Genomic DNA, 24170 nt, shown 5'->3' with positions numbered 1-24170 from the left:
TCTGACTCCGCCTCCTGTCTGTCGGGGGCGGGGCGCGGCGCACGTGGCTGAGGTGTGTGGGAGCGGGGCCGCCGCGTGCGGCCGCCGTTACGTAAGCGCGCGGGGCGGGGGCGCGGCGCCTCACGGCGGCGACAGCGGGACCCCGGGGGCCTCGGTGCCCGAAGCAGGTGGGGCCTGGGGCCGGCGGGAGACGCGCGGCTCGGGGGGCACGGAGGGGCGGGGCGGCGGCTGCCCGGGGCAGCCGGAGTCCGCTGCTGTGAGCGGGCGGCGCGGCCTGGCCCGAGGGAACGGGACGCGTTTGAGAGCGGGGCAGGAGCGGGGGAACCGGCGCGGGGTCGGGCCTGCTTCCGCCGCGCTCCCTTAGCCGCCGGTTGTGTTTCCCGCAGGAGGCTCCAGCCCGGCTGCCGTGCCGAGGAGCGCGGCCGATGCGCCGGCGCCCCGGTGGTCTGCGCGCCGGAGATGGACGCGGCCGGGCCGGAGCGGGAGGAGGCGGCCGGCCCCGGGCAGCGCCGGCGGGCCGCAGGCTCCCCCGCCGCGGCGCGGAGCTCCGCCGGGACCGACTTCAGCAGCCGGGCCCCGCACCGCTGCTCAGCGCGGGCTCTCGCGCGGCACGGCAACGTTACCAGGTAACCCCCGGCAGCCCGCGGAACCGCTGTCCTCGTGCGGGGTGGAGGCGCTCGGCGCGAGCGCGGCTGACGGCGGAACCGAGGCCCCGCGCGGCTGCGGCCCGGAGCTCCGCTCGGGCTCGGCGGGTTCCGCGCGCGCGGCGGCCGGTCCGGGTCGCGGCGCTCGCGGCGCTCGCGCGCAGACGCGATTGCTGCTGCGTGAGCCGCGTGAGCTGTTCGCGTCGTCCTTAGATTGGCCGATCCACGCACGTCCGTGACCCTTCTTGCGCCTTCTGTGTACACCTGATCTAAAGACTGCGTTAGTAGTGGGGCAGAAATGTGCCAAGATAATATTTCCCCCAGAAGTTCAGCAGTTCAATGAGGTGCTACTTTTTTAAACTAAAAAAAAAAAAAAGGCAGGTCAAGAGCTATAATTTGTGCCGTGTTTAACTGGCAGGTAAAGTTAACATGCAATGCTTGAACTTATTCATTGGTTTATATAGCAACAGTATGGCACTAATAAAAGTGCCAAATGGACAGAAGTTATTTAAAATAACGTTCATATCTCATCTGTAGAACTAGAATCGGTCTGCGTTTTGAGAATATCGACTGCTTATTTTTGCAGTCGGTGAAAAAAGTGAAGGAAAGAAGAGGAAGATTTTGCTTGTTAATAACCCTGCAGCCGTTAAAAGTATAACAAAGGGTCCGGAGTTATGTGAGGAATGAAATCTGTACATAAGGTGTATTTCAAGGATATCGTGCGTCCCTAAAGTGCTTAAAATCAGATGCAGACTTCAAGGCTGGAAAAACTTGCATATAGAATCGTATGCATAAAGAGTTAGCATATATTTTAATATTAGTGGGGTTTAGAAAATCTAGAGCAAAGATCAGCTTATTTTTAGTTGCTAAGCATCTTAGCAAGCAGCTCAGTTATGATGTGATTTTGCCATCCATGACATACCAGAGCTGGAAAGGAGAAGGGTAGAGGAGAACAGATTAAGTAGCCAAGAAGTGAGAAAATACAGCAGGAAATATAGTGGAAGAGCATTAGAACCTTCCGGGATATTCTGCAACTCTGTGGCCAAGTGCCTAAAATGTTAAGTTAGTGAATAATTTTAATTAGTTGTCAGAAAAGAAGCTCCTGTATCCACAGCCTCTGGTGACATTTAACCTCTGTTTCACAGTGAACGGCTGAACTGGACCCAGTCTCACAGAGATCTGATGTTGATGATCCAAGAAATGAAGAGGTGTTTGCCTGAAGAGAAGAGGAGCTCCAGCAAGCCCAGTACCATCAGTGCTCTCAACTACGCCTTGCAGTGTGTCCAACAGGTCCAAGGTACGCGACGGAAAAACCTGGAAGCGTAGAAACTATAGAGTAGCTTGGTTTGAATAGGTGCATCTGGCGCCAAATAACATTAAAACAAGTGAAAGCATTCCAGTTATCCTGCAAGGAGTTGGCTTTCTGAGGCACTGCGGGTTGTGTGAGTTTTTTAAATAGTCGTGTCATCTTTTCTTTTGAAACACTCACCTTCTGCTTCTCTTTTCTTCAGAATCCTATAGCTATTAGGTGCCTGCTAATAACTTTCTGTGTATATTGAAAACTAGCGTTCCCATCCCACTTTGAAAACCTATTGGGTAGTCTGTGTTTTCCAACAGAACTAAGTAGCTAAAATTGTTCTTTTGCCATCACGTTCTGTCCTAATTCCTCATGCTCATTTTTTGTAATATAAATAGATCACTCCAAGTAGTATAATTGGTATTCCTTTTTCCTTTGTTGCTACACAGACCTTCCTCATCTCACCTTGGACTTCACCAAAAAGATGACAAAAGTACAAGGGCTGTAAGAAATATTTTCAAAATAGTCTCCTTACTGACTTCCTTGTGTTTGTTTTGCCTTTCCTGTTTTCTTTTTTTCAATTAGCAAACAATGACTTTTTCCAGGCTCTGAATGACCGAAGAGTGTCTCAGACAGAGGTGACGACATACAGCATAGAAGAGTTGGTGGCCGTTGCATCTGAACACACTCCAAAAAATACTGTAAGGAATTCAGGTGGACTTAAGGAGTTTGTCACTTGCTGTTTCACTCTCTTATTTGATCTCCTTACATCATCTTGTGGAAGTAGAATGTGTAAGATTGAAAAGTCTTGAAGATTTAGCTAGATGAGCCTTTGTGTTTTTAAAGGTAGATCAAGACTACTTCTTATCTGTGCTGACTCAGGGTACACAACAGCAGTGAGTGAAGAATTACCTATTTTTCTTGTTTGCCTTTTTTCACCCGAAGCAACAAATACCTCTTTGAGAATCACTTATAGCATAGTAATCGCTTGAGACAGCCTTAGCAGAATGTTTTCAAAGCCAATCGAGTCCACAGTTGTGAGGGTCTTTGGTTTCTGTTTGTGCTCCTGGATTGAATTTTCTGTTTGTCTTGATCTGCAGTGTGTCTCACGCTTTCTGGCTCTGTTTCAAAGAAAAGTGTGTTTTGCGCGATTCAGTACTGTTATATGGCATATTAGAAATATTGCAAATGCCTCCTATTTCAAAAGTTCTCAGAATGTTTTTGTATGTGGAATTGTGGTGAATGCTCTAAAATCTGGGGAGAAGCATGTGGAGTGATAACCAGTGTTCTGGACAGCGGCAGGCATCGCCGCAGTCTGTTTCCATTTTGATACTGCAGTCTTAGTAGCATTTGTAAATCACGAGTAAGCTGTCATAGCATTAGAGATTGTAGTAGCTCACAACCAACTTTAATTGGATGCTAACTTAAGGACACATTTTTGAATGTCTGTCTTAAGTTGTGGTGTGTGGTGGTTTGGGTGTCATTTGGGGATTGGTTCTCTTGGTTTTTGTCCTTATAGCATTGCTGCCATGTGTTGGGGGAAGACTGCTTTTTGATGATGTTTGTTTTCCAGGACACGTTTGTGGCTGTGTTTTCCTTGCTTTCTGGACGCATGGTACATATTTCTGAGCAGGCAGCGTCCATTCTAAACTGCAAGAAGAAAGTGTTGGACTCCTCCCGGTTTGTGGAGCTGCTCGTCCCTCAGGATGTAAGCGTGTTCTACACACACACCGATCAGTCCCACCTGCCGCTTTGGAGCACAGAAAGTCAAACAGGTGGGACTTGGCAGCACTCCTGAATGCTTTTATGTATCTTTGTCTTTGCAGAATTAGGGTAGAATAGTTGTTCATTTTAAATGCTTATGCTAGCAAGATACGTAGGCAACGCGTATTCCCTTTCTACTTTGAAAACTTGAGTAAATGTGCAGCTAGTCTTACCTACTCTCCTCGAGGCTTAACTCTTGTGGTAAGGAGGAGGCAGATACTTCATTGTTTTGTGTACCATCTTAGTCGTTCCAAATACTGATACTTTTTAAAAGGAAACTAACACATAATTGTGGGTTGGAAGTCATTTAATCTGCATCTTAGGTGCTTAGGTGCTTTGTCTTTGGTCCACTTGGAGCCTGCTGTGAGCACAGCTCATTGAACCCAAGTTTTAAGGTGACTTGCTGTCTAGTGCTGGATGTGCCTAAATGGTGGCTTTTAAGTCCCGTGTTGTTTGTCAGCAATCTCAGTGTAGCTTGCGTGGCGAGGCAGTGTCTTCTGCCCACGTAGCTGCAGGGCTGTTCTGCCATCAGAGCGGGGAAGTCCAAAGTCTTTGCTACCAAAGGACGTGAAACATCAGAGGTTGTTAACGTAACGTGCCAGGGATTCTGCAGCTTGGAAGCCGGTTGTGTGCCTACCAGCAGAGCAGCGGCAGCCTTATGGAGGTGTTGTCATGTTCTTGCTGTGAACTGTTACTGAGTTTTCCTGTCCCCGTAACTCCTGACTGTATCCAGTTTCAGTACGTGGCTCCATAGCGATGCGCTGGGGAGAGGAGTGTTTTAGATACGTGGGTTCCCTCTGAATTTCGCTCTGGGTCAGCCGTTTCTCCAGGAGTGCGTGGGCTGGCGAAGAGAGAACGTGTGAGGTGGGAGCAGACTATTGAACAGCTAATTCAGTAGCTAATAAAGAGCAGGTTGTGAGACTTTGTTCTTGTTCAGAAAGTCTGGAGAATGCAGAATTTAAAATAGTTCTTACAGGTGTGACCTTTTGAGGATATTAACTGATATTTTCAATGTGTTCCTATTAGCTTCTCTGTATGAGTATGCCCAGGTGAAATCCTTTTTCTGCAGGATCAGGCAAGTACATTGTAATTGTTTTGTGATGGCTGGGCAAAGGGTACAGTACTGGGCAGAAACAGTGTTCTGTTACAGCTGACCAGTGTGAGCTCATGGAACTCTGTTACAAAATAGCCTTATTGTGTTTAATGTTGGCATCCAGTGGGGCACGTTGAGTATCTTTCCCATAGCGATGCTTAAACTTGCATGGGGATAGACCACATGAGCGAGTCTCATGAATACATTTGGTCTGAGAAACAGCAGGTGGTCTTCAGCCATTAGAGTAACAGCATTTCCAGGACAGCCTCTGAACGCAAGAGGTGGAGGCAAAGCCTGCTCGGCGTTGAGCGGAGCAGGATCAGTGTGGCTGATGTGTTGCCCTTGGATCTCTGTGTGCTCAGCGTAACTTGTCTGTGCAGGGCTCTCAGCCCTGCCCTAAAGTATCGGAATCTTGAAACCAGTGTGCTAATCCCTGTTACTTTTCTTCAGATGTGGTAAAGATCAAAAACAAGAAACACGCTGCTACCCCTTCCGAATCACACCGTACTTGGTCCATGTGTGTACTTCTGTCCACGTGGATGCAGAATCCTGCTGCTTAGCTTTGGCTGAGAAAATTCACTCTGGATATGAAGGCAAGTCAGGAACTCCGGTGGAAACGGAAAAAAAGCCAATAAGAAAATGCAGAATATGGAAGTCTCCTTCCTTTTTTTAGAACTTGTGCTTGGGTGGTCTCACCCGTGTGCCTTCCAGTTTGTGCGTGTGTGCAAGCATGCGAATCTAGAGCCTTTGTGCCTTCTTTGCAAGGCCCCAAAGCGTTTGACCCCTTCTCACTATTTTTATTTTTGGGAGTAGTCTGCAGCACCTAAAAATTTGTGATTTTTCTATGAGTTTCTCATCAGAAAGCAGTGAACAATTAAAAACTTCAGGAGCCAGTAACGATCATGAGCAGAAATAACAGGTTTTCTTTCTCCATGCATGTCTTGTTTCAGTAAATGTTTCTTTTTCTATTAGCTCCTCGAATTCCTATGGATAAAAGAATCTTCACCACCACTCACACCCCTGGATGTGTTTTTCTTGAGATAGATGACAGGTGAGATTTGAGTCTTAAGACCTGCAAGGTGTGCATGGAGAGGTAGCAAAAAATCTTCTAGTGATGCGGCTAGAGACCCAAGTGAAGGAGTCAAACTATGCACTTGGCAATGGTTGATTAAACAAACTCATTTTTTGTTAGTCTGCTCATGGTAAAACGTCTAGAACTCCACAGACATGATCTCCTTTCTTGACTTAAAATGTGAAATAAACAGAACTGCAGTCAGTTTTCGTTATCCAGGGCAATGGGGACCTGTGGTAACACAGTGGAAAACGCACATAGTGCAGAGCTCTGGGGATCATAGTGCGGAGATAGACTGAGCTGGGCTGGGTAAATTTGGACGGACTGTCGCTGTCTCCTGCAGAGCCACAAGTGTTCTTACAAGAGACTTTGCAGCATCCGTGTCAGACTTGTTACTGACGTTTTGCCTGTGACCTGTTCAAGATCCCCTTTTCTTTTTTCATTTTTTTCCTTGCATATAGACAAGCACAAAACTGCCTGCAAATGCGACAGTCTGTTCTGTCACCAGGCAGAGGAGTGTTTCCCATTGGTATTTGCATGTCTGCATTGCACCGTTGGATGAGCTGCACAATGTTCTTTAGCCTTAGTTCATGCCATATTAGCTCTTGCATGGGGACTTCACTGACGAGCAAAGACTTGGAAAGATTTAAAGATGTAAATACTCAAAATTGTATTATAATCAGTGCTAATGGGTTTGGGTTTGGTTTTCAGAGCAGTGCCTTTGTTGGGTTACTTACCTCAGGATTTAATTGGAACGTCCATACTGATGTATTTGCACCCAGAAGATCGTCCTTTGATGATTGCTGTTCACAGGAAAAGTAAGTACAGTTGCTTTAAGAGGAGTTTGTACTAACTGTGACATTCTTTCATGATCGTATTGCCTGACATGTGACTGATCTGCAGCCTAGAGAAAAATAAATGAACTAATGAATTCAAGCAACCAGTTAGAAATCAAAGCAAATTCCAGCCCAGAGTTCTAAAGGACCCCAGTCATTAGTGTTTGTGCTTCACTGCTCTGGCAGAACGGAAACTCAACCTTGTTTCCTGATTTTTTCTTTTTTTCCCCAGTTCTGAAATTCGCTGGCCAATCCCCTTTTGAACATTTGCCTATTAGATTCTGTACTCAAAATGGGGATTATGTTATACTGGATACCAGCTGGTCCAGTTTTGTGAATCCGTGGAGCAGGAAAGTGGTGTTCATCATTGGCCGACACAAAGTCCGGACGTAAGTCAGTTGTAGAATTGATCTGTTACGGTGTTTTTCTTTGAATACTCCACAAAACAGAGCGGTCTCAGTACCAGAGCAGAGACGTAATGTTGCTCCGTCAGTCCGTGGTAAATACTGAGTGTGGCTTGGAGCTCATACCTTTGGAGCAGCATTAGTCTATTTATTAAGTATGAAAATAAGTAAATTACTTTGAAGTACCGTGTGGATTCCAGACAACAGTCCGGACAACAGTCAAAATACAGTCATGATAACGAAAAAAGAAAAAGAATCCACTGCTTTTATGGCTACCTTTTCTTCATCGAATTCACGTTAATAGTGAAATTTTGTTGGCTGTCTCCAGAAGCCCTCTGAATGAAGATGTCTTTGCTGCAAGAAGTAAAGAAACGAGCAGTGTCGAGGAAGAGATCAGAGAGTTGCAAGGACAAATTTACAGGCTACTGCTGCAGGTAAAGGAGGTGAAAGAGTTCCAAATACTGGCCGGCCTTCTGAAAGAGTGGCTGAAGAGACTTGGGTCTGTTAGCAGAGCGCTGTGCGGATGACCTGGTGGGGGGGTCTGAAAGGAGGGGTCTCGGTGCAGACAGGCGCGGCAGCGGTGAAACGCGGCTCCGGGCAGCCCCCTGCTTAGAAATAAATACTTTGTTTGACATATTTCCCAAGTCTTTATGTTGAAAGGTAACTCTGCATCCTGGAACATCTTTAAGCATGGTAGAGAATTCTTACCAAGCACGTGGCAGAGCCCAGAGCCGTACTGACTTTTCATTTAATTTTCTTTGTTTACTTGAAGTTCTGTGTGGCAACGTACGTTGTTCCCTTCTTTTTGTTCTCTGAGAGGATTACTTTGTTTTAGTTACTGTTTTTCCCCTCATACAGCCAGTTCACAGTAATGTTTCCAGTGGTTATGGAAGCCTTGGAAGCAATGGCTCTTACGAACACTACATCAGCATAGCGTCGTCCAGTGACTCCAATGGGAACTGTGCGGAGGAAATACAGGAACCAGTAAGTCTATAAATGTGTCACTGCCTGCAGAGTAGTAGAAATACGGTTTTTAAAATGAACATTTTTACTGTGTACATAGGCACTACTCATCCTGAATTTTCCTTAAGTGGGAAGATACAGCTGTGTTCAGGCTAAATGTACTTAAATCAGTCAGTTCTAGAATGCCAGCTATTGTTAGTTGCTCTTAATTTTGCTGGCTAAAATGAGCAGATAACTGCCATGGTCGTTTGCTAAAGTAAATTGAAGACTTACTTAAGATCAGCCTTCTCAAAGAACCGGTGAGCTCAGAGAAAAAAGTGGAAGAACCATGCAACCAGAAAAAGGATTGATGCATGTGGAGGGGTCTCTGTTTGCTGGGAGTTTTCTGTTTTGTTTCAAAGAGGGAACTAGAGGTACAGTGCTACAGAAGGGAGTGGGAACAGCGCTGTCCTAAAACAAGCTTTGCAATTACCTAATTTCCTTGTGAGACTCCTGGGTAAGTCATCAGCTTATGCCCACTCTCAAGGCTTGCATCAGTATTAAAACAAATACTGAGGCTGTTTGAGCTTTATGATAGTTAATTGAATTAGCCGTGATGATTAGAATAATTAAATTTACAAATACCGATACCAGGCTTAGGCTGACAGCCTACTCCCTTTCAGTCTGGAGAATACAAGAACACAAGCCCATCCTAATGGTCTCCTGTGGACTCTTTTTATTGATTTTATTCTGACTTCACATTTTCACATATCTCAAGATGACATTGCAACAGGTTTGTGCAGATGTCAACCGAATAAAGAATCTGGGACAGCAACTGTATATTGCATCAAGGAGCAAGCCACAGAATGGACATGGCCAGGCTGCGAGCTCAGAAGTGCTGGGAGGTATGTTCACATAATTATGATCCTTAAGGTAAGACTCACAGAATCGACCTGTGCTCCTGTCCCATGAACTGACCGACCCAGTGCTTTAAAGTCTTTTTTCATTATCTTGGCACTTCTGTCAATGTCCTCGCTGCCAGCTTGGACTACTAACGGGGGCTGATAGTCTGAGGGCTGAATTAGCCCAGGAAGTCTTCCATTAATGTCCCCCACCCTGGCCCCGGAAGGCAGCAGACGTCCTGTGGGACGGGTCTGGGCGGCACACGGGGCCCTCTGTTCCCTCAGAGGGGAGTCGCCAGCTACGACCACCCTGCTTTGTTTTGTCTCAGAGCTGCAGCTGTGATCCGTTTTGTAGGTGAGGTCCCTCCGGGAGGCTCTCCAGGCAGACCTTGGCTGTTCTCTGCCTGATGTTCTGTGTCCAGGGCCTCATGTCTATTTGTTAAGGGCACCAAGGGTGGTGATGGGCTTCGAGAGGGGGTTCTTCTACCTCTCCGATCAGGGGCCAGTTTCCGTTCTCCCCCATCAGTTTGGTCTGCTCTATCCACCTTATGGCGGGAGGGACAGGGCTTCGCCATCTCCTGGTGCGCACCCTTAGGAGTCAGAAGAGTTTGACTCCACCAGAGGAACTCGTGTAGATCTGGAGCCATGAGTCTGGCCAGCTGGTGTTTTGCTGGAGTGCTCGGGAGAGCGCTTCAGCATGACTTAAATATGGGAAGTGTTTTGATGGTGGTTTTGTGGTGGTCGTCATCATTTTGGTTTTGTTCTTGTTTTGGGTTTGTTTGGTTAAAAAAAACCCACAAACCACCACAAAAAACACCTCAGCAGATGCAATAACTTTTTAACTACTCCCCAAGATATGGAGGAATACATCTGTCACTTTCTAGGTTAATAGACTGATGGGTTTTTTGTATTTTAACATTTTCTAGTGAAAATGCAGACTTTCTTGTAGCAAGCATGAGCCTCCTATGGAAACTTCCCTTAATTACTTGATGTGGGCTCTCAGAAACAGTCCATAGGTTGGAAAACACTGTCCTACTTCCCATTGAAGTAGTGGTTTAGTTATTGAGTGCTTAGTGTTATGTTAATGAACATTATTTGCAGTTAGCACAGATATGGAGAGAACAGGGAACTTCCTCAAATACCACAGGAATCTGTATTAAAACATTTTGCACTGTGATAATCTCTGAGAGTTACAGTTCTGTCCCAGTCTCGTTGACAAGGGGATTGCACTGCGAGTGCTGGTGTGGTCTGACCAGTGTATCCGTGCTATAAAAACTGTGAATTACTCTTAAATAACAGGTCAGATTCTGTGATGTATAAATTGAGAGAAAAGTAATATTAATTGCAGCTTTGTTTACGATCTAATTACAATATTTTTACTGTCCTGTTTTCTTTCTGTTTTCTAGTTGTTATAAGTGGAAGTTTAAGGTGTTGTGGGGGTGTTTTTAGGCATTCTTTCCCCTTCTCGATTCCCTGTCTCGACATAAGAAAATGCAGAATAATTTGGTAATGAGAGCTTTGCTGTCATAGGCTGTATGTCCCTGTAGAAAATATGTATCTATCCCAGTGTGTATATATGTATGAATGTGTGTGTGCAGGTGTGCAGCTTGTTAGGGGCAGTGTTCAAATGCCTTTGAGAGGAGTCTTTGAGGATTTCTTCTTCTCCAGCAGAGGGGCGCACTGCTTCCCGTTGCCTTCACAGCACAGAAGAACCAGGCAATGCGCTCTATGCTGATTCAAAGAAGACTCCACATGTTCCTTCCTATCAGCAGATCAATTGTGTTGATACTATCATCAGGTAATAAAATATGAAGCGATTTTAGTGATGTAAGTTTAAGATAATTGGTGGAAGGTAAATTTTCAAGCAGTTTACATTAGTTTAAACTGCGTAGGTTTTGAGTTGTGAGATACATTTGGGATTGTGTGTAAAGTTTTTTGCCCCTCTGGGCAATCCATCCCAGTGCTCAGTCAGTCTGAATTACACAGGAGTGAAGAATTTAGGGCCTAAGGTTCCGTTTGCAAATACTGACGTTTTTATACTGCTGGTTTCACCGTTGGTGCAATAGGAGTTTAAGAGAATGTCGATGGGGACAATATGTCAATGTTTTCTCAGTATACGTTTTGAGAACATCTGTATAAAATAGAAAGTCAACGTAATTTGTAAAAAATGTCAGTATTTTTTAACCCAGTGGATAACGGTGTATTTTTTTTTTCCTTCCTTTTTTTTTTGTAAAAAAAGGGTAATTGATAGATTTTATTTAAAACACTCATTGGAAAGCAGATGTGTGTCCAGAGCTTTCTGCAGTGAATTTAAAATACTAGTTAGCAACCCCTGGGTTTCCAGTTTGAATTGTCCAAATGTTTGTTTCTCAAAACTGAGAAGAACACGGAGTAGGGAGAGCTTCCTGGGATACGCTTTTATTTCAGGTATCTAGAGAGCTGCAGTATTCCAGCATTGAAAAGGAAATGTAAATCTTCTGCAAATACATCATCATCATCTTCAGAAGATGACAAGCAAGTCCAGCAAAGTCAGCAGGAAGTTGAGGCATTGGAAGGTAACGCAAAGCATACTGACCATCATAATAGAACTGCAACAGCCCATTTATTTTGTATATGCTGCTGTTGTACGTTCAAAGGTTTATGTCCACTTTTTAAATTGTCACACTGACAGCACAGATATTTTGGTTATGTAGCAAATATTTGCTTACCTTGTATAGATCCCACAATTACGCGTAAGCTACAGTATTAAGTCTTTGAATGTAGAGAGCATCAAAAGAACTATTGTTTGTAGCTAAATGAACCTGCTCACTCATTTTATGCCACCTATAGTGTGCTACAGTTGCACTGGTATATGAATGTTACATTTATTTCTGTATAAGATTGACTTATTTAATAGTCTGCATGGTTACTGGTTGTTTCTGAACCAGTCAGACTTGCTGAATTCGGAGCACAGTGCTTGGGATGCAGTTCCATGCAGCATCTTTGTTGTTTACCGATAGGTGCTGCTGTGCTTTCGGCGGTTCGTTCCCAGGCTCGGGTGTCTGCTGGTCGGTTGGAGATGCTGCGGGGCCCGGCGGCAGGCGTGGCCGCAGCCCCCCTGGCGGAGCTGCGCTGCTCCCCCAGGGCGCCCAGCGTGGCGTCGGTCACCAGCCAGTGCAGCTTCAGCAGCACCATCGTGCATGTCCCACACCCTGAATCAGGTACCGCTCACGCTCACAAAACAGTGACTTGACTCACTGAGTTTTAAACTTACACAGTGTTTCCAGCCTTAAGTACACAGTGAGAAAGTTTTGTCCTTTTGAGTTACATTCTTATGAATATAAAATCTGATATATAATCAAGGTACTTCTAGGGACACAGTGTAGAAAATTTGAGCCTGGAGATTTTTACAGTATTGTAATAAAACCTAATTTTAACAGTGTACACTCTTTCCTTTCCCTTTAAATTAATCACATATATCTCAAAACAATGTGCTTTTGGTGGTCGAGGATTAAAATAAAAATGGTTAATGGGCCAGTGTTACTTCATTTTAATGCAGAAAGAAACATAAAAATGAGTATTTAACTGCTATTGTTCTAAGAAAGTATGAAGAAAGAGGTGCCTCTGTAACTTCCAGGTGAATTTGAAGCTTTCCAGACCATACAAAGTAAATTGCCTGGTTGATGTTTGTGTAACTATATTCGATCATAAAGGGTGTTTTCTCCCACTCTGCCCCTGCGTCCTGTATCTGCTTGGTAGCTCAGGCAAGGCTGTTTTCTGTGTAACCCTCTGGCTGTTGTGGGGGTTGACACCAGAGCACCAAAGCAAAGGGTGTTTTATTTTCTTCCCTCTTCAAAGAAGTGACTACAATGGAGGATCCTCTGCTTGGAAATGAACAGGCTGAGCTGCCTCCTGTGAGTGCTCAGAATCTCGCCGTGGTGCCTGAGGACCTGAAGCCAGTTGGGCTAACAAAAGAGACGCTGTCAGCACACACTCAAAAGGAGGAGCAGGACTACGTTGACAAGTTCCGCCAGAGGATCTTGCTCTCTCCATTTAGGACTTACCTTGAGCAGGGGAACAGGAGTAACAACGGACGTTCCTGTGGCCAAGGTAGGCAGCAGCTTTGAGAAATCAAGACTTAGTAGATGACTTAGAAAGATCAACCTACCTGTGGAGTCTGGTGCTCTTTCATATGATTTGGTGAGTATCTTACTATGACTGCAAACAGAATACTTCTTTTGAGCTGCCAAAGCTTGACAACAGCATTGCCCACACAGATATCTGCTCCATTTTGTGTGTTCCTATCTTAGACTTCGCACAGAGCAGATAATTATTGCAATAAACCCTGCAGATCCCAAGTAGTTTATTGCCTTCCCTTGAAGGAATGCAGAAGATCTGATTGGGATAAGCCAAAGTGATCAATAAGAAAATTGATGACATGAAGGAAGGTATTGTGCACATGTCAGCAAATCCACCCACTGTAGTGGAAACGGAAAGTCAGCTCTCTGAATAAGCCACACTCAATTATCTGGGTGGTGTTTTTTCAATTTTTTTCCCCCTGGTCTGTCATTTCAGTCAATGTGTCTGTTTTTCTTCCTCCTTAGGAGATTCCCCTTCAAAGCAGATGAGCCCAGCTAGCTGTAAAAAAGGCAAACATGGAAAATTCAAGCGCCAGAAACCTCAGAGACAGTCCTCAGATAGCCACTCTTCTAGTAAGAACAGAAATAGTCTTCCATGTGAGAAGAGAACAATTCAGACACAGTCATTCTCTCCCTCGGAACTGTCCTGTCTGAGCTCCTCCAGTGTGAATGTCCTTCCTCCCGTGGGACTTGCTGCCTGTTCGGATCCACTGCCCGCTTTCCCAGCGTCTTCGTTAGGAGAGGGGCTTGCCCTTCGCTGCTTACAACCCGAGTCCACGCCATTGTCCCGACAATGCTGTGAAGCACAGTCATGCCCAGCACTGTATCCCCCAAATGTAGGCATGTTTATGGCTGTGTTTTTTCAGAGTATTCCCATATATGCTCAGATGCCTCAATATGTCTTTCTTCCTAGCCCTCAGTCTGTTTATCCCCCGTCTTCATACCCATGCACTACGCTGCCTCCAGCCCCCCCTCCCGCCCCGTCACCAGTCACACCGCACCCGCTGGATCGGCCCCTCCCAGCCTCCTCTGCCTCGTCCGCGGGGGCCCGGCCGGAGGGCCAGCGCGCCCGGGCCCTGCTGCTGAGCGGCTCCCGGAGCAGCTCCCCCCTGCAGCTGAATTTGCTTCAAGAAGAGCTGCCGAAGCCCATGGAGCTTTCTGTTAGTACTGATGTTAAAGCACGTGCAGAAGCTAAATGTGTAAGTAACACAGTTTTTTAATGTAGAGGAGAAACTCTTGACTTTTCATGGTGTTCGGTCACCAAAACCAGTGCTGATGATCGGTGTTTCAGGGTCACCAGATTTTGTGAGGTGCTTTTTCCACAGGCTGTGCGATGTGGAGTGCAGGGCACAAATAGCACAGGCGGTGGAGAAAGCTGTTTGTACTTGCACCCATGGGAATTCAGTACAGTGTTGGCACTTAGCAAATGACAGAAATGTGAGATCTTCCGATCTAGGCTGCCACAAGCCGCCTTTGCTCAGCGTTTTTAAGGCAGCCTTTTCAATTTCAGCAGGAATTTTGGGTTTCGGGCTTTTATGCATGTGGAACTTGGTTAGTGCTGCGCAATTCGCATCCTTTTTCACCCAGTCCCACAGTCTCTGTGGAGAACCAAAACAAGGGGAAGATACGCTTCTAATTACTCCCTCTGTCTCCCAGGGATGCAGCTAATGAACGAAGAACAGGGATCCGTGTGGGTCGGTTTCCATACATGGGCATAGAAAAGGCCTCTCCAACTTCCGCGGTAAACTCAGAGACAGGAATCTGAGCTCTGCAGTCAAGGAAAAAAATGTTGGCTCCCGAATCCAGAGTGGGCTGGGAAGGCTGGATCAGCTGGCACTGCAGGGTAGGGTCCCGAAAGGGGAGTTGGTGTGCCTGTGGCTGCCCAAGCAGCGAGCTTCACGGAGCGGATCAGGGGGATGTGCTCTCGTTTTCCCCATAGTGCACCATTGCTTGGTGTGTCTGGCTGCTTCATGCCACCTAACAGGACATGAAGGGAACAGACTCCTGCTCTCTTACCAGCAGAGAATGTTAACTTAATGCAACAGTACAATATCTTGACCCAGTGGGGAAGGATCTACAGCAGGAACCAGTAAACCTGAGTCCAGACGCTTCTTGATTTAACCTGTGAAGAGTGTTACACTGAGTTGTAGACCACCATTCATTTTCAGAGCTAGAAGCTCCAAACCTATTGGATTGGTACAAGAACTTAGTCAACTTATGACGAATTCAGTAAATGCATGAACTTCCTTTTTCAAACTTAAATGTAACTTCCGTGGATATGTTTGTTTTGATTTTTGTCTCCAGGACAATGATCTGGAAGACAGCCGTTGTGCCTCTAGTGATCTTACTGACTGCTGGCTCTATGAGGACTCCCAGTCTGGCACAGGTTCGGCAGCATCAGGCAGTGGATCAGCTTTATCTGGTTCTTTAGGCTCTGGCTCCAATAAGACTTCTGGTTGTGGCACAGGTAGGGAAGTTAAAGATTTGGATGTTCGGTGCTTTGCTGGTACGTTGGTAATTCATAGCAAGATACTACAATGGGAAGCCCAGTAAGAGGATCTGTAGCCTTTACTTTTCACAGACTTTCAGTGTTGGAAGCAAAGTTTGTTTCAGTCACCATAGCTGGAAATGGGAATCTATCTAAGAAGCTATTTGTTTAACCTATAGGTCACTCTTTCATTTTGCTCATTATGACTTCTCTCTACATTTAATACTGGCTTACATCTTGTTTGAGTGAAGGTAGATCTGCCTAGAGCAGGACCTCTTGAAACAGAAGCAGAGAAGCTGAGCTGATTAATGTTGAGAAGAGTAAATAGAGCTTTGGAGACCTCGAATAACTTAATAAAATGCACTTTGTCTTTGAATTCTCAATAGATTGCAATCACGTGCTAGGCAGTCTGGGAGTACCCGTGTTCGTGTTGTAGAACTAACTTGCAAGAATACACTGGTATTGTGTTACTTTTTGTGCTGGATTACTAGGATTTCTCAGGCATCTGCGTTCATTGTTTTTCATGGTAATTCTCAGCAGGTAGTGGGAAAAGCAGCAAGTATTTTGCCAGTAATGATTGTTCTGAAGCTTCCAAAGAAGAGAAGAATTGGGAAGCAGGAGAAAAAGGGACAGCTCATAAATCCAAACCTGAGTCAGTCTGGGTGATGATGGATCACACACCTGAGCGAGTTCTAATGACTTACCAAATGCCAAACAGGTTGGAAAACATCAACAATTTTTGACATGTAGTTTGGAATTGTGCATAGAACTGTGGAATTAAAAATGAGACCATGGAAGTGCACGTGCGAATGGAACTCCAAGGTGTATTAATGTAGTTTATTTTAAGCCCTGTTTATTTCCTTTTGTTGTCTTTTCCCATTCCCCCATCAGTTAAAATATGGTAACATGTAACCTTTTTGCTGAAGTGTTAAGGGGATTGGTTATTGTCCTGTACTTCGAATGCATGAAGGGGTAAAAATACCTGTTGTTTGCAAGTTGCTTGCAATTGGCTTATGTGTAATGAAATTCCACGTTTAAAAAAAAATCAGTAAAACCACACCAAACACAAAAAGCCCCACAACAACAGGAACCGAAAAAGCCCTGACACCTAGACCAGTTTTTGAAAGAAGCCTCACAAAGCAAACAAGGTGTGACAAAGTACAGTTGCTTTTCAATGGCTGATGCCCCTGGACTTCAGCCATAGCCACTGGTGAAGAGACTCCCGTAGTCACTGCGGCCAGCGCCCGCCTTGCCTGGTTCGGTACAGCTGTGTTCACGGGTGTCTGTTGTCTGCAGAGTTAAAGAGGAGGTTTTGAAGGAGGATCTGGAGAAGCTGACCGTCATGCAAAAGCAGCAGCCATGGTTCACGGATGGGCAGAAGAGGGAGCTGGCAGAGGTGCACGCGTGGATCCGGACCCGGACTGTCCCCCTGCAGATCAGCACCCAGGTAAGGAGCCACGGAAGGAACCGCAGTTTGTTCTCTGGCCAGAGGCCAAATCCTGAGTGAGCAGCTTCCCTGTCAAACTGAAAGGTGAGTCAGGGAGGTCGCACGACTTTACACCTGAAAGCTGCAGCTGTATGTTCCACTAACCAAAGAATTAATTTCTGAGACGAGATAGGGCTGGAGGTGCAAGTGTCTGTTTCTGAAAATAAGATACCTGTACGATCTCTGCTTTTAGGAAGATTTCAGCCCCACTGATGAGAGGTTGCAAGAGATTGCAACATATGCTATCAGGATTTGACTCTTAGAAATACACTCATAAAAAGGAGAATTTAAATTACTATGTTTTTGTTCCGTTTTAAAGGGCTGTGCTACATGTGACATTAGGGAAGCGAGCTGTGAGGCTGCACTGGCTGATGACAATACGGAAAACAAGGGAAAACCGCCTCCGCTCCTGCAACGGTGAAGGCATCAGCACTTGTGTCAGTAAAACTGCTTGATGTGATTCCCATTCTTTGTTCTCTGGCTTTGCCGTGGCACGTGTCGCGGTGCATCCGGCCGGCTGTCTCTTCCCAGCGCGAGCGGCCGCGCGTGCCACTCGATCTCCGTCCCCCGGCGGGACCGCGAGGGCTCTCCCGGGAGGCTGTTCCCTTCCTGACCTCGCACACTTGGCGCAGGACGGGGGTTACGTTTCCAACTTTTTATCGCTCAGTGATGAGCAAAATATGTTTTTTGGGTTTGGTACTTTTAATAGCAATTCAGTTACAATCTTTCTCGTTAAAGCTTATTTCAAGGAAAGTTATTTTTACAGAATTTTAAGTTTTCAAGGCTAATTTGACTCAGGCAGTGTTCTTTCGATTTTTTTTAACAGCATGCTTACCTGCTTTGTTTGTACCTGTTTCTTTCTACTTATGCTTATTTATCTTTCATTTTTTCCACCTTGAGCTTGTTTCTTATTGTGTTATAGATCAGTAGAGGGCCACACATCCTCAGTACTTTTTGTGCTTCAAGCATTTAAAATAAGAGACTTGATTAGGTGATTACATCTAGCAAGTTACGTACTCAAGTAGGAAAACGTGGGCAATACCGTATAGCTTTTCTAGTCTTTTTCCAGGACTTCCCAAATATGGTATTATGCTTTATAACTACACTGCAGAAAATATTTGCTCTAAAACGTGTGATAAGATGCTTTGTGTATATGTCCTTTTCTTAATGGAGAAGCTTCTTAACTAAATTGTCAGTAGATGCACTAGAATCCTTTCTAGTTAGCTATGCTTAAATTAAAATGAGTGCTTTCATGTGTTTTGAGACTTAGTGAAATAGATTAATGTAAGGACTCCACGTAAGGATGGCCGTCTCCTTCAAAAGAGTTTAGAAGTGTAAGCTGGAAGGAAAGTTGAGATAATCAATTATTTTGCTGTACGTTATTTCCATTGGTTATTCCCTGAGCATGAGAATGAGATGGTTTGTGATGTCTTAGCAGGCATACACGTCACCCATTTTATGAAACAGTGGGACGTTGTTTAGGAGAATCGTCACGTGCACCTAACACTTGAATAATGTTTTTCTATCCATAGGTCTGGAAACTTGTCAAAATGATGACTCCCATTGTCCCAGTTGTATAAAAAGAGGCAGAGACACAAAGGACTTGTGCGGGTGCATACCCCCACTTCATACCAAACCCAGGAGTATCGTTTGGGGATCTTCACCCACTGTGTCCTGTGCATCTTTGCTACAAGTGGTCAAGATTCTGATTTTGTACATAGAAGCTTGATCATACGAAATGTGTTTCTTGTTTGGAGATGTTAGCCCTTCTTGTACCACCTACTACTGTGAATTGGTGCCCAGTAGGATCATATAGAAACAGAAATCCTAGGCAGTTTTTGTAGGGCTGTGAACACCATGCCCTCCGATTGTCTGTAATGATGGTGCATGTGCCTAGGAGTCGAATTAGAAGTCTGTAATCCTGTCTAGATCTTGGGTACGTGATTCCTTATCTGGGGCTACATGAGTCCTGGTTTATGGGAAAAATGATGGTATGGGAGAAGAATGTAAGAGGGATGAAGAGGGCAATCAGTGCCGTGTGTGACAATGAAACTGAATTATTCACTTAAAAACACAAACGGTCATGGCTGTGCTTAAAAGCACAAACGGTCTTGGCTGCAAAACCAGGTTTAGCTGCTGTTTACCCCCCTAGAACCACAATATCTTGTCATCAAATGCCTTATCAAGCCTTTTGGGAAGGGCCTCGTTTCCAGATGTTTTCAGGAACTGATAGTTTTTACTTCAGCTTATATTAATCTTGCAGTCTTTGTAGTTTTGTGGAGTAGTTGAAGTGAGATCCAGTTCTGATCTGAAAGACCCATGGAGTAAATATTGCAGCTGGATTTGCACATGCTGTTTTGTTGACGTGACTTTGTTTTGCCTGGCGTAGTTAAAACGTTCCAGCCGGTCAGAGCTGTTTGAGAGGCCGGGTGGTTGGTGGTCAGGGGAGACACACGCGGTCCAGCGGTGGTGCCGTTACTACCCCCCGTGGGGGCGTCCGCAGTTTGGGGACCCTTGGTGGTGGATTTCGCTGGCAGCTTTTTTGTTATATTCATGAATACAGAATTCTGTTTTTAAAAGATGAGTTGATGTGCAGATATTTTCATGGCATTGCTATGAACATGAGGGACCCTAGTGTATTTTTACAGTATGCAGTATTTGCTGAGTGAGTAATGTGTTGGTAAATTTATATTCTAGCTGAATTGAGTCTTAAATTGCAGTCTAATGAGATTTTACATCAGTTGATAGGAATATTTTATTGAAATAATATTCAGCTGTGGTTGAATTTACAGTTTTTGATTTTAACTGTACACTTTAAAGGAGCTTCTGGTTTTTATAAATAAAACTGAAAAATGTGCTGCAAGGAACTGTTTCAAGTGTGTGCTTACTTTTGTTGTTGGTAATTTCTAGAAAACAGACTAAAGAAGATATTAATTACGTTTGTTCTGATTGCGCAGAGGTGTTGAGGTGGTTGGTATGGTGAAAACGGCCGCGTGGTGGTCACTCGTCCTGTTCTGGGGGTTCTCTTAACCTCACTCTACCTGGCCCGCTTCGGGACATGGTATTTCCCTTCTAATTGCATCCCACAAAGAGGGGCAAGTACCTGTTGAATGTGAAGGGTTGCGTTAGGATGTGTGGGCTGCTGGGGTTGGACATGCAGGATTTAAACTTCTGTCTGTGCTGATTTTTTTAGAAAAGGTAAATAATAAACACCCGGGGGGCTCTGGGGCCCCACCACGCTCACATTTGTGTTCTAGAGGAAGTACAAAGGGGCAACTCACAGGTTTAATTTGCAGGCACGTCTCATGGGAATCTTGTTTTCCCTGCCTGAGATCCCTCCATGTCGCATATTTATCTCTTTGTCCTGTTACTTCCTCTTGTGCTGAACTCTAAGAAAATACTACACCACTCACAGCATAATTGCAAAACATCAAGAATTTATTGATCTCCAAGTAGCAGAGAGTCTAAAGTTAGGAGCTGTCTTTGTATTTCTTCATTCTCATTTTAGATCAAGCAACTCTATATACAAGTTTTCAGACATCTGTATAAATTCTGCAGCCCGAGCCGGGGAGGGTTTCTTCGTCTGTTTACACGCAATATTTCCAGAAGCACTCAGAAAGATTCCCACGCTTCTTATACTGTTTCCTGTCCTTGGTCAAGAAGCGGCCCAGCAGAGCGATTCGAGGGTGGTTTCCGTAGGAAGCCTGAAGTCAAACAGCGTTAGAGAGGTTACGGCTGGATGGCAAACGTTCCCAGCAGAATGCGCAGCGTGCGCCTCGCTGCCCCGGCCGCGCGCCCCGCGGATGTTCCTGCGCCCGCGGCGGCGGGTGCTGCACGGAAGCCGGTCCCTGTCCTCTGCCTTAGCTCAGCAGGCAGGCGAACAGGAGCGATGTTCTCCGTTTGCCTAATGCTTCATAACAAGTCTGATAACACTGTGCAGCTTGTGTTAAAGTAGGGGGGAAAATGACATGCAGCTAATACTGGTTAATGTCCTGGCCTGGCCTGTTGTAGCGGGAAACTGGCCTTTGTTTAGAAAGCTGGTTTTATGGGGAGAGAAGTAGAGGATTTAGAATGAAAGGCTCTGGATTACTTGCTGTTGGTTTTGGTGTAGAGTTGGTTGGTTGTTTTCTCTGTTGGTCTTACTGCTAAGCGATTCCTGTTCTAAGAACACTGGCATACTTTAGTCTATACTGCTTATGAAGTCTGTGGGTCTTAAATGATGTCTCAGTAACAATTCAGTGTAGTTTAAAATGTGGAGTCTTATTTTTCTTGTTTCGTTGACAAATGGTGATTTACTTACCTCTTTGGTATTTTCCCTCAGGTTGTAGTTTCTGGGGCTAAGACCTGGTAGAGGGGAGACATAATGAAATACTTTACTGTTTAGAAATGGGGAACCTACGCAACTCGTCCTCGTGTGCCACAGCGCTGCAGCCAGCAGAGTCTTGTCCAGGACTGTTCGGAGGACCAGCCAGGAAACCCTGCGGCTGCAGCGCGGCCGGCTCCTGCGGCACCGCGGTCCGGCAGGATCTGGGACTGCAGATGCAGACTGCACCGTCCTCTTCATCAGGCACCTGTTATGGCCGTTGGCCCCCAAACCATCTGTTGCTATCGATTCTGCACTTGCTGTTGCTGTGGCAAATCCTCACCTGCTTTGTTGTCGTCAGTCAGGGTGCCCAAGAGCTCTGGCAGAAAGTGAAGCAGGGAAGCGCTTCCTGGGCTGCCCAGCTGCTCCAGATTTAACCTTGAATCTTCATCAGCTGCCAATGGAACAGGACAGAAATGGGCATATGGTAAGAGTCTTACTTTGAATCCCTGTTTCAGTCTGTCTCAGATGATTTCCGAGGACAATTGCAAAGGACAGTGGGGATTTCGATATAAGACTCTGAATAAGAATATTGTAACTTCCCTGTGCTATGTGGAGGCAATTCATATCTGTAGCCTTGTATTATTTTATAATTCAGAGCACTGTTAGCAGGTAAATTTGCTTCGAGATTTACAACAAACCAACCCTCTCTTATACAGTTCTACTTCTATCTTACCCAGCCCAGAAACTCTTTATATTGGCAAGGAAGATTTAATAAGCCTAATGGATGTCTTCAAACAAATGCAGCAATGTTGCAGCCAGCACGTTCAGCCGGTGATGCGATGGATGTTGTCCATACTGAGTCAGGGGTGCCTGTAAATGCACGTTACATAGCGGGCGGCTGGCGTGAGAGGATGCTGGCTTAGCGAGTCCAAGATTTTCGAAGCAAACTAAGGACTCCTGGTACCCCTAAACTGGCACAACAGCTGTTGCACCTGCAAGGCAGGTGAGAACAGCCACTCTTTAATCATGAGCTTTATGCAATAGCTTTGGGTTAGGTTTGCCTGTTGTTTCAGAACTCGTTGAAGAAAGTCTTCCAGCACAGGTCAGGTCTGGTGACAGTAACCGTCCAGACTCTGCTTTGCGTTTTGACTGAGACATTTCAGTCTTGGACTTACACTGTAATTTCAGACTCTGAGGACAGCTTTTTCAAGCAAAGATTTATTCTTTCACTGGACTGAATGGATTAGTTTGCATTAGTACAAACAGGTAGCATGCTGAATACCTTGCTATTTTTTGTAGTATAAGACAGACTTGCCTGTTCTTGATCTAAGTAAAACTGCATTAATCTTTGCACAGGTTTCCCTCTTTTAAAAGAAAACTTCAGCTAAGCTCATTTTAAAGCATGGCAAGGAGGGAGGAAGTACAACCAAGTTTCTTTAAACTACCCAGTGCCTACTGATGCTGCTTCCAAGGCAGACGCTGTGTGAGCCGGCTCTCACTCGTGCTGGGAGCCTCAGATACCTTCGCTTCCTGATCTCAAAGCAGCAGGAAGAAATATTTAGGGCACCCAGACTCCTAATTTTACGAGACTAACACCCACCCACCAACGATGTCACTTGCGCTGCCGGTGTCCCCAAGTAATTCCTGCTCTTTCTACAGCTCATCTGCACAGATAAAGGCCCCCTGGAAAACACACCTGCTTCTCTTCTGGTTTTACTGCTCCAGCCCCTGCTTTCTGACTATTAAAATCAGAAGACTCTTACCTGAGAGCTGGTGAGACATCTCGCTGCCGTTGGTGATGGGGAGAGACAACAGAGGGCAGGAGAAGCTGATGATAGTGAGACAGCAGAATATTAGCTTATGCATCCTTGCTGTGTTGAATATATTTCGTCTTTGTCTACTCCTGTCACTCTGAACGGTCTGACTGTTGCCTCTGCTCCCAGTTTCACCCATTATATAGCTGCTCATGACCTCATAAATATCATCATGTTCTCTCCCCCTTTCAAAAAAAAAATCCAATGAATTTATTGCCCATTGATTCTAAATGGAAACCACTTTGCATTGATGTAATTTTTCAAGGTAACAGTTCATAGACAATAAATTTACTGTCTTATAGCTTGGTGTACAAAATGGATATTATATCAAACCAAGCACAGTGAAGTTTATAAATCTGGCATTAAAAAAACCAAAAAACTTCCAGTTATAAATCATGAGTTAACAAAAGGGTCAGACGTTGGTTGAAATGACCAGGGCAATAAGACAGCTGATTGATGAGCCTTAGCAAGCTTGACGCAAAGCGTCTGATATGAAATGCACCTTTTCTTTTTTTCCCTTCTGTGAGATGGATGTGTTGTGTTGTAGTTGGGGTTCTCGTGCCAGAAAAGGTAAAAGAGAAGGGGAGCGAAGGTATCGAGTTAATTTACAAAGGGAATGCTAGGGGAGTTGTTTGGTTTTTTTTCCTTATAGCGTTTCATATCTGTTTATTTGAGGAGCCCCCATCCCGTGTTGCTCTAGAGAGCTGCCTTGGCAAAGAAAGTGGAGCTTCCACCTGGAGACTGACTTGGTACATAAAAACTCCTGTGGTTGACATGAATCACGGGACCCTCACTAGACTGGGAGACCCTGTTCGGTTTTGCTTATCTTCTCTTTCAGTTGGAACTAGCAACTTAATTCTGTGTGCACTAGCTAGCTTTTCTTCCCATTTGCCTTTTGCTTTTATTTAATGCTAACACAGTAGTTGCTGTATGCAATCGCATCACTTTAGTCTTTATTTGTCTCCATCTAGCATATTTTGTCTTCTCTACTTACAATTTCATTT

General features: G+C 45.1%; 2 protein-coding genes across 14 annotated transcripts; one reads left to right on the top strand and one right to left on the bottom strand.

Annotated features, from left to right (window-relative positions):
• Positions 1 to 72: 72 nt before the first annotated feature.
• On the top strand, positions 73 to 21632 carry PER3 (period circadian regulator 3). Of its 13 annotated transcripts, XR_013923257.1 has the most exons (24): positions 74 to 167; positions 387 to 626; positions 1790 to 1941; positions 2527 to 2642; positions 3515 to 3716; positions 4732 to 4780; positions 5249 to 5391; positions 5771 to 5849; positions 6582 to 6688; positions 6939 to 7095; positions 7439 to 7544; positions 7969 to 8094; positions 8831 to 8957; positions 10623 to 10752; positions 11382 to 11509; positions 11954 to 12154; positions 12792 to 13043; positions 13538 to 14271; positions 15377 to 15539; positions 16098 to 16278; positions 16857 to 17007; positions 17366 to 17463; positions 18579 to 18982; positions 21368 to 21632. XR_013923257.1 is itself a non-coding variant. In XM_080358611.1 (23 exons), exons 2-23 carry the CDS (start codon positions 460 to 462, stop codon positions 18598 to 18600), a joined length of 3573 nt encoding a protein of 1190 aa, XP_080214737.1. In that variant the 5' UTR covers positions 73 to 167; positions 387 to 459; the 3' UTR covers positions 18601 to 19863. The 13 variants fall into 13 exon arrangements, 11 of the variants coding, with proteins under 11 accessions (XP_080214737.1, XP_080214745.1, XP_080214740.1 ...); XM_080358611.1 differs by lacking the exon at positions 21368 to 21632 and having other exon boundaries at positions 73 to 167; positions 8846 to 8957; positions 10626 to 10752; positions 18579 to 19863; XM_080358619.1 differs by lacking the exon at positions 21368 to 21632 and having other exon boundaries at positions 73 to 167; positions 8846 to 8957; positions 18579 to 19863.
• Positions 20634 to 23381, bottom strand: UTS2 (urotensin 2; the record flags this gene model as incomplete). Its single annotated transcript, XM_080358747.1, has 5 exons — positions 23116 to 23381; positions 21653 to 21803; positions 21446 to 21579; positions 21347 to 21390; positions 20634 to 20750 (listed from the first exon to the last, which is right to left on the bottom strand). Exons 1-5 carry the CDS (start codon positions 23318 to 23320, stop codon positions 20634 to 20636), a joined length of 651 nt encoding a protein of 216 aa, XP_080214873.1. The 5' UTR covers positions 23321 to 23381.
• Between the last annotated feature and the right edge of the window lie 789 nt (positions 23382 to 24170).

Source organism: Nesoenas mayeri (assembly GCF_963082525.1).
Source record: "Nesoenas mayeri genome assembly, chromosome: 24".
Lineage (NCBI taxonomy): Eukaryota > Metazoa > Chordata > Aves > Columbiformes > Columbidae > Nesoenas > Nesoenas mayeri.
Note: the sequence above shows the minus strand (reverse complement) of the source record. Positions and strands in the feature narration are given on the sequence as shown.

Bases quoted from the DNA above. Each gene is read 5' to 3' on its own strand.
- PER3 (XM_080358610.1), top strand. From the start codon at position 460: ATGGACGCGGCCGGGCCGGAGCGGGAGGAGGCGGCCGGCCCCGGGCAG. The intron at 8,095-8,830 runs GTAAGTCTATAA...ACATATCTCAAG, and splicing joins CGGAGGAAATACAGGAACCA to ATGACATTGCAACAGGTTTG. The intron at 17,464-18,578 runs GTGAAGGCATCA...TTCTATCCATAG, and splicing joins CCGCCTCCGCTCCTGCAACG to GTCTGGAAACTTGTCAAAAT.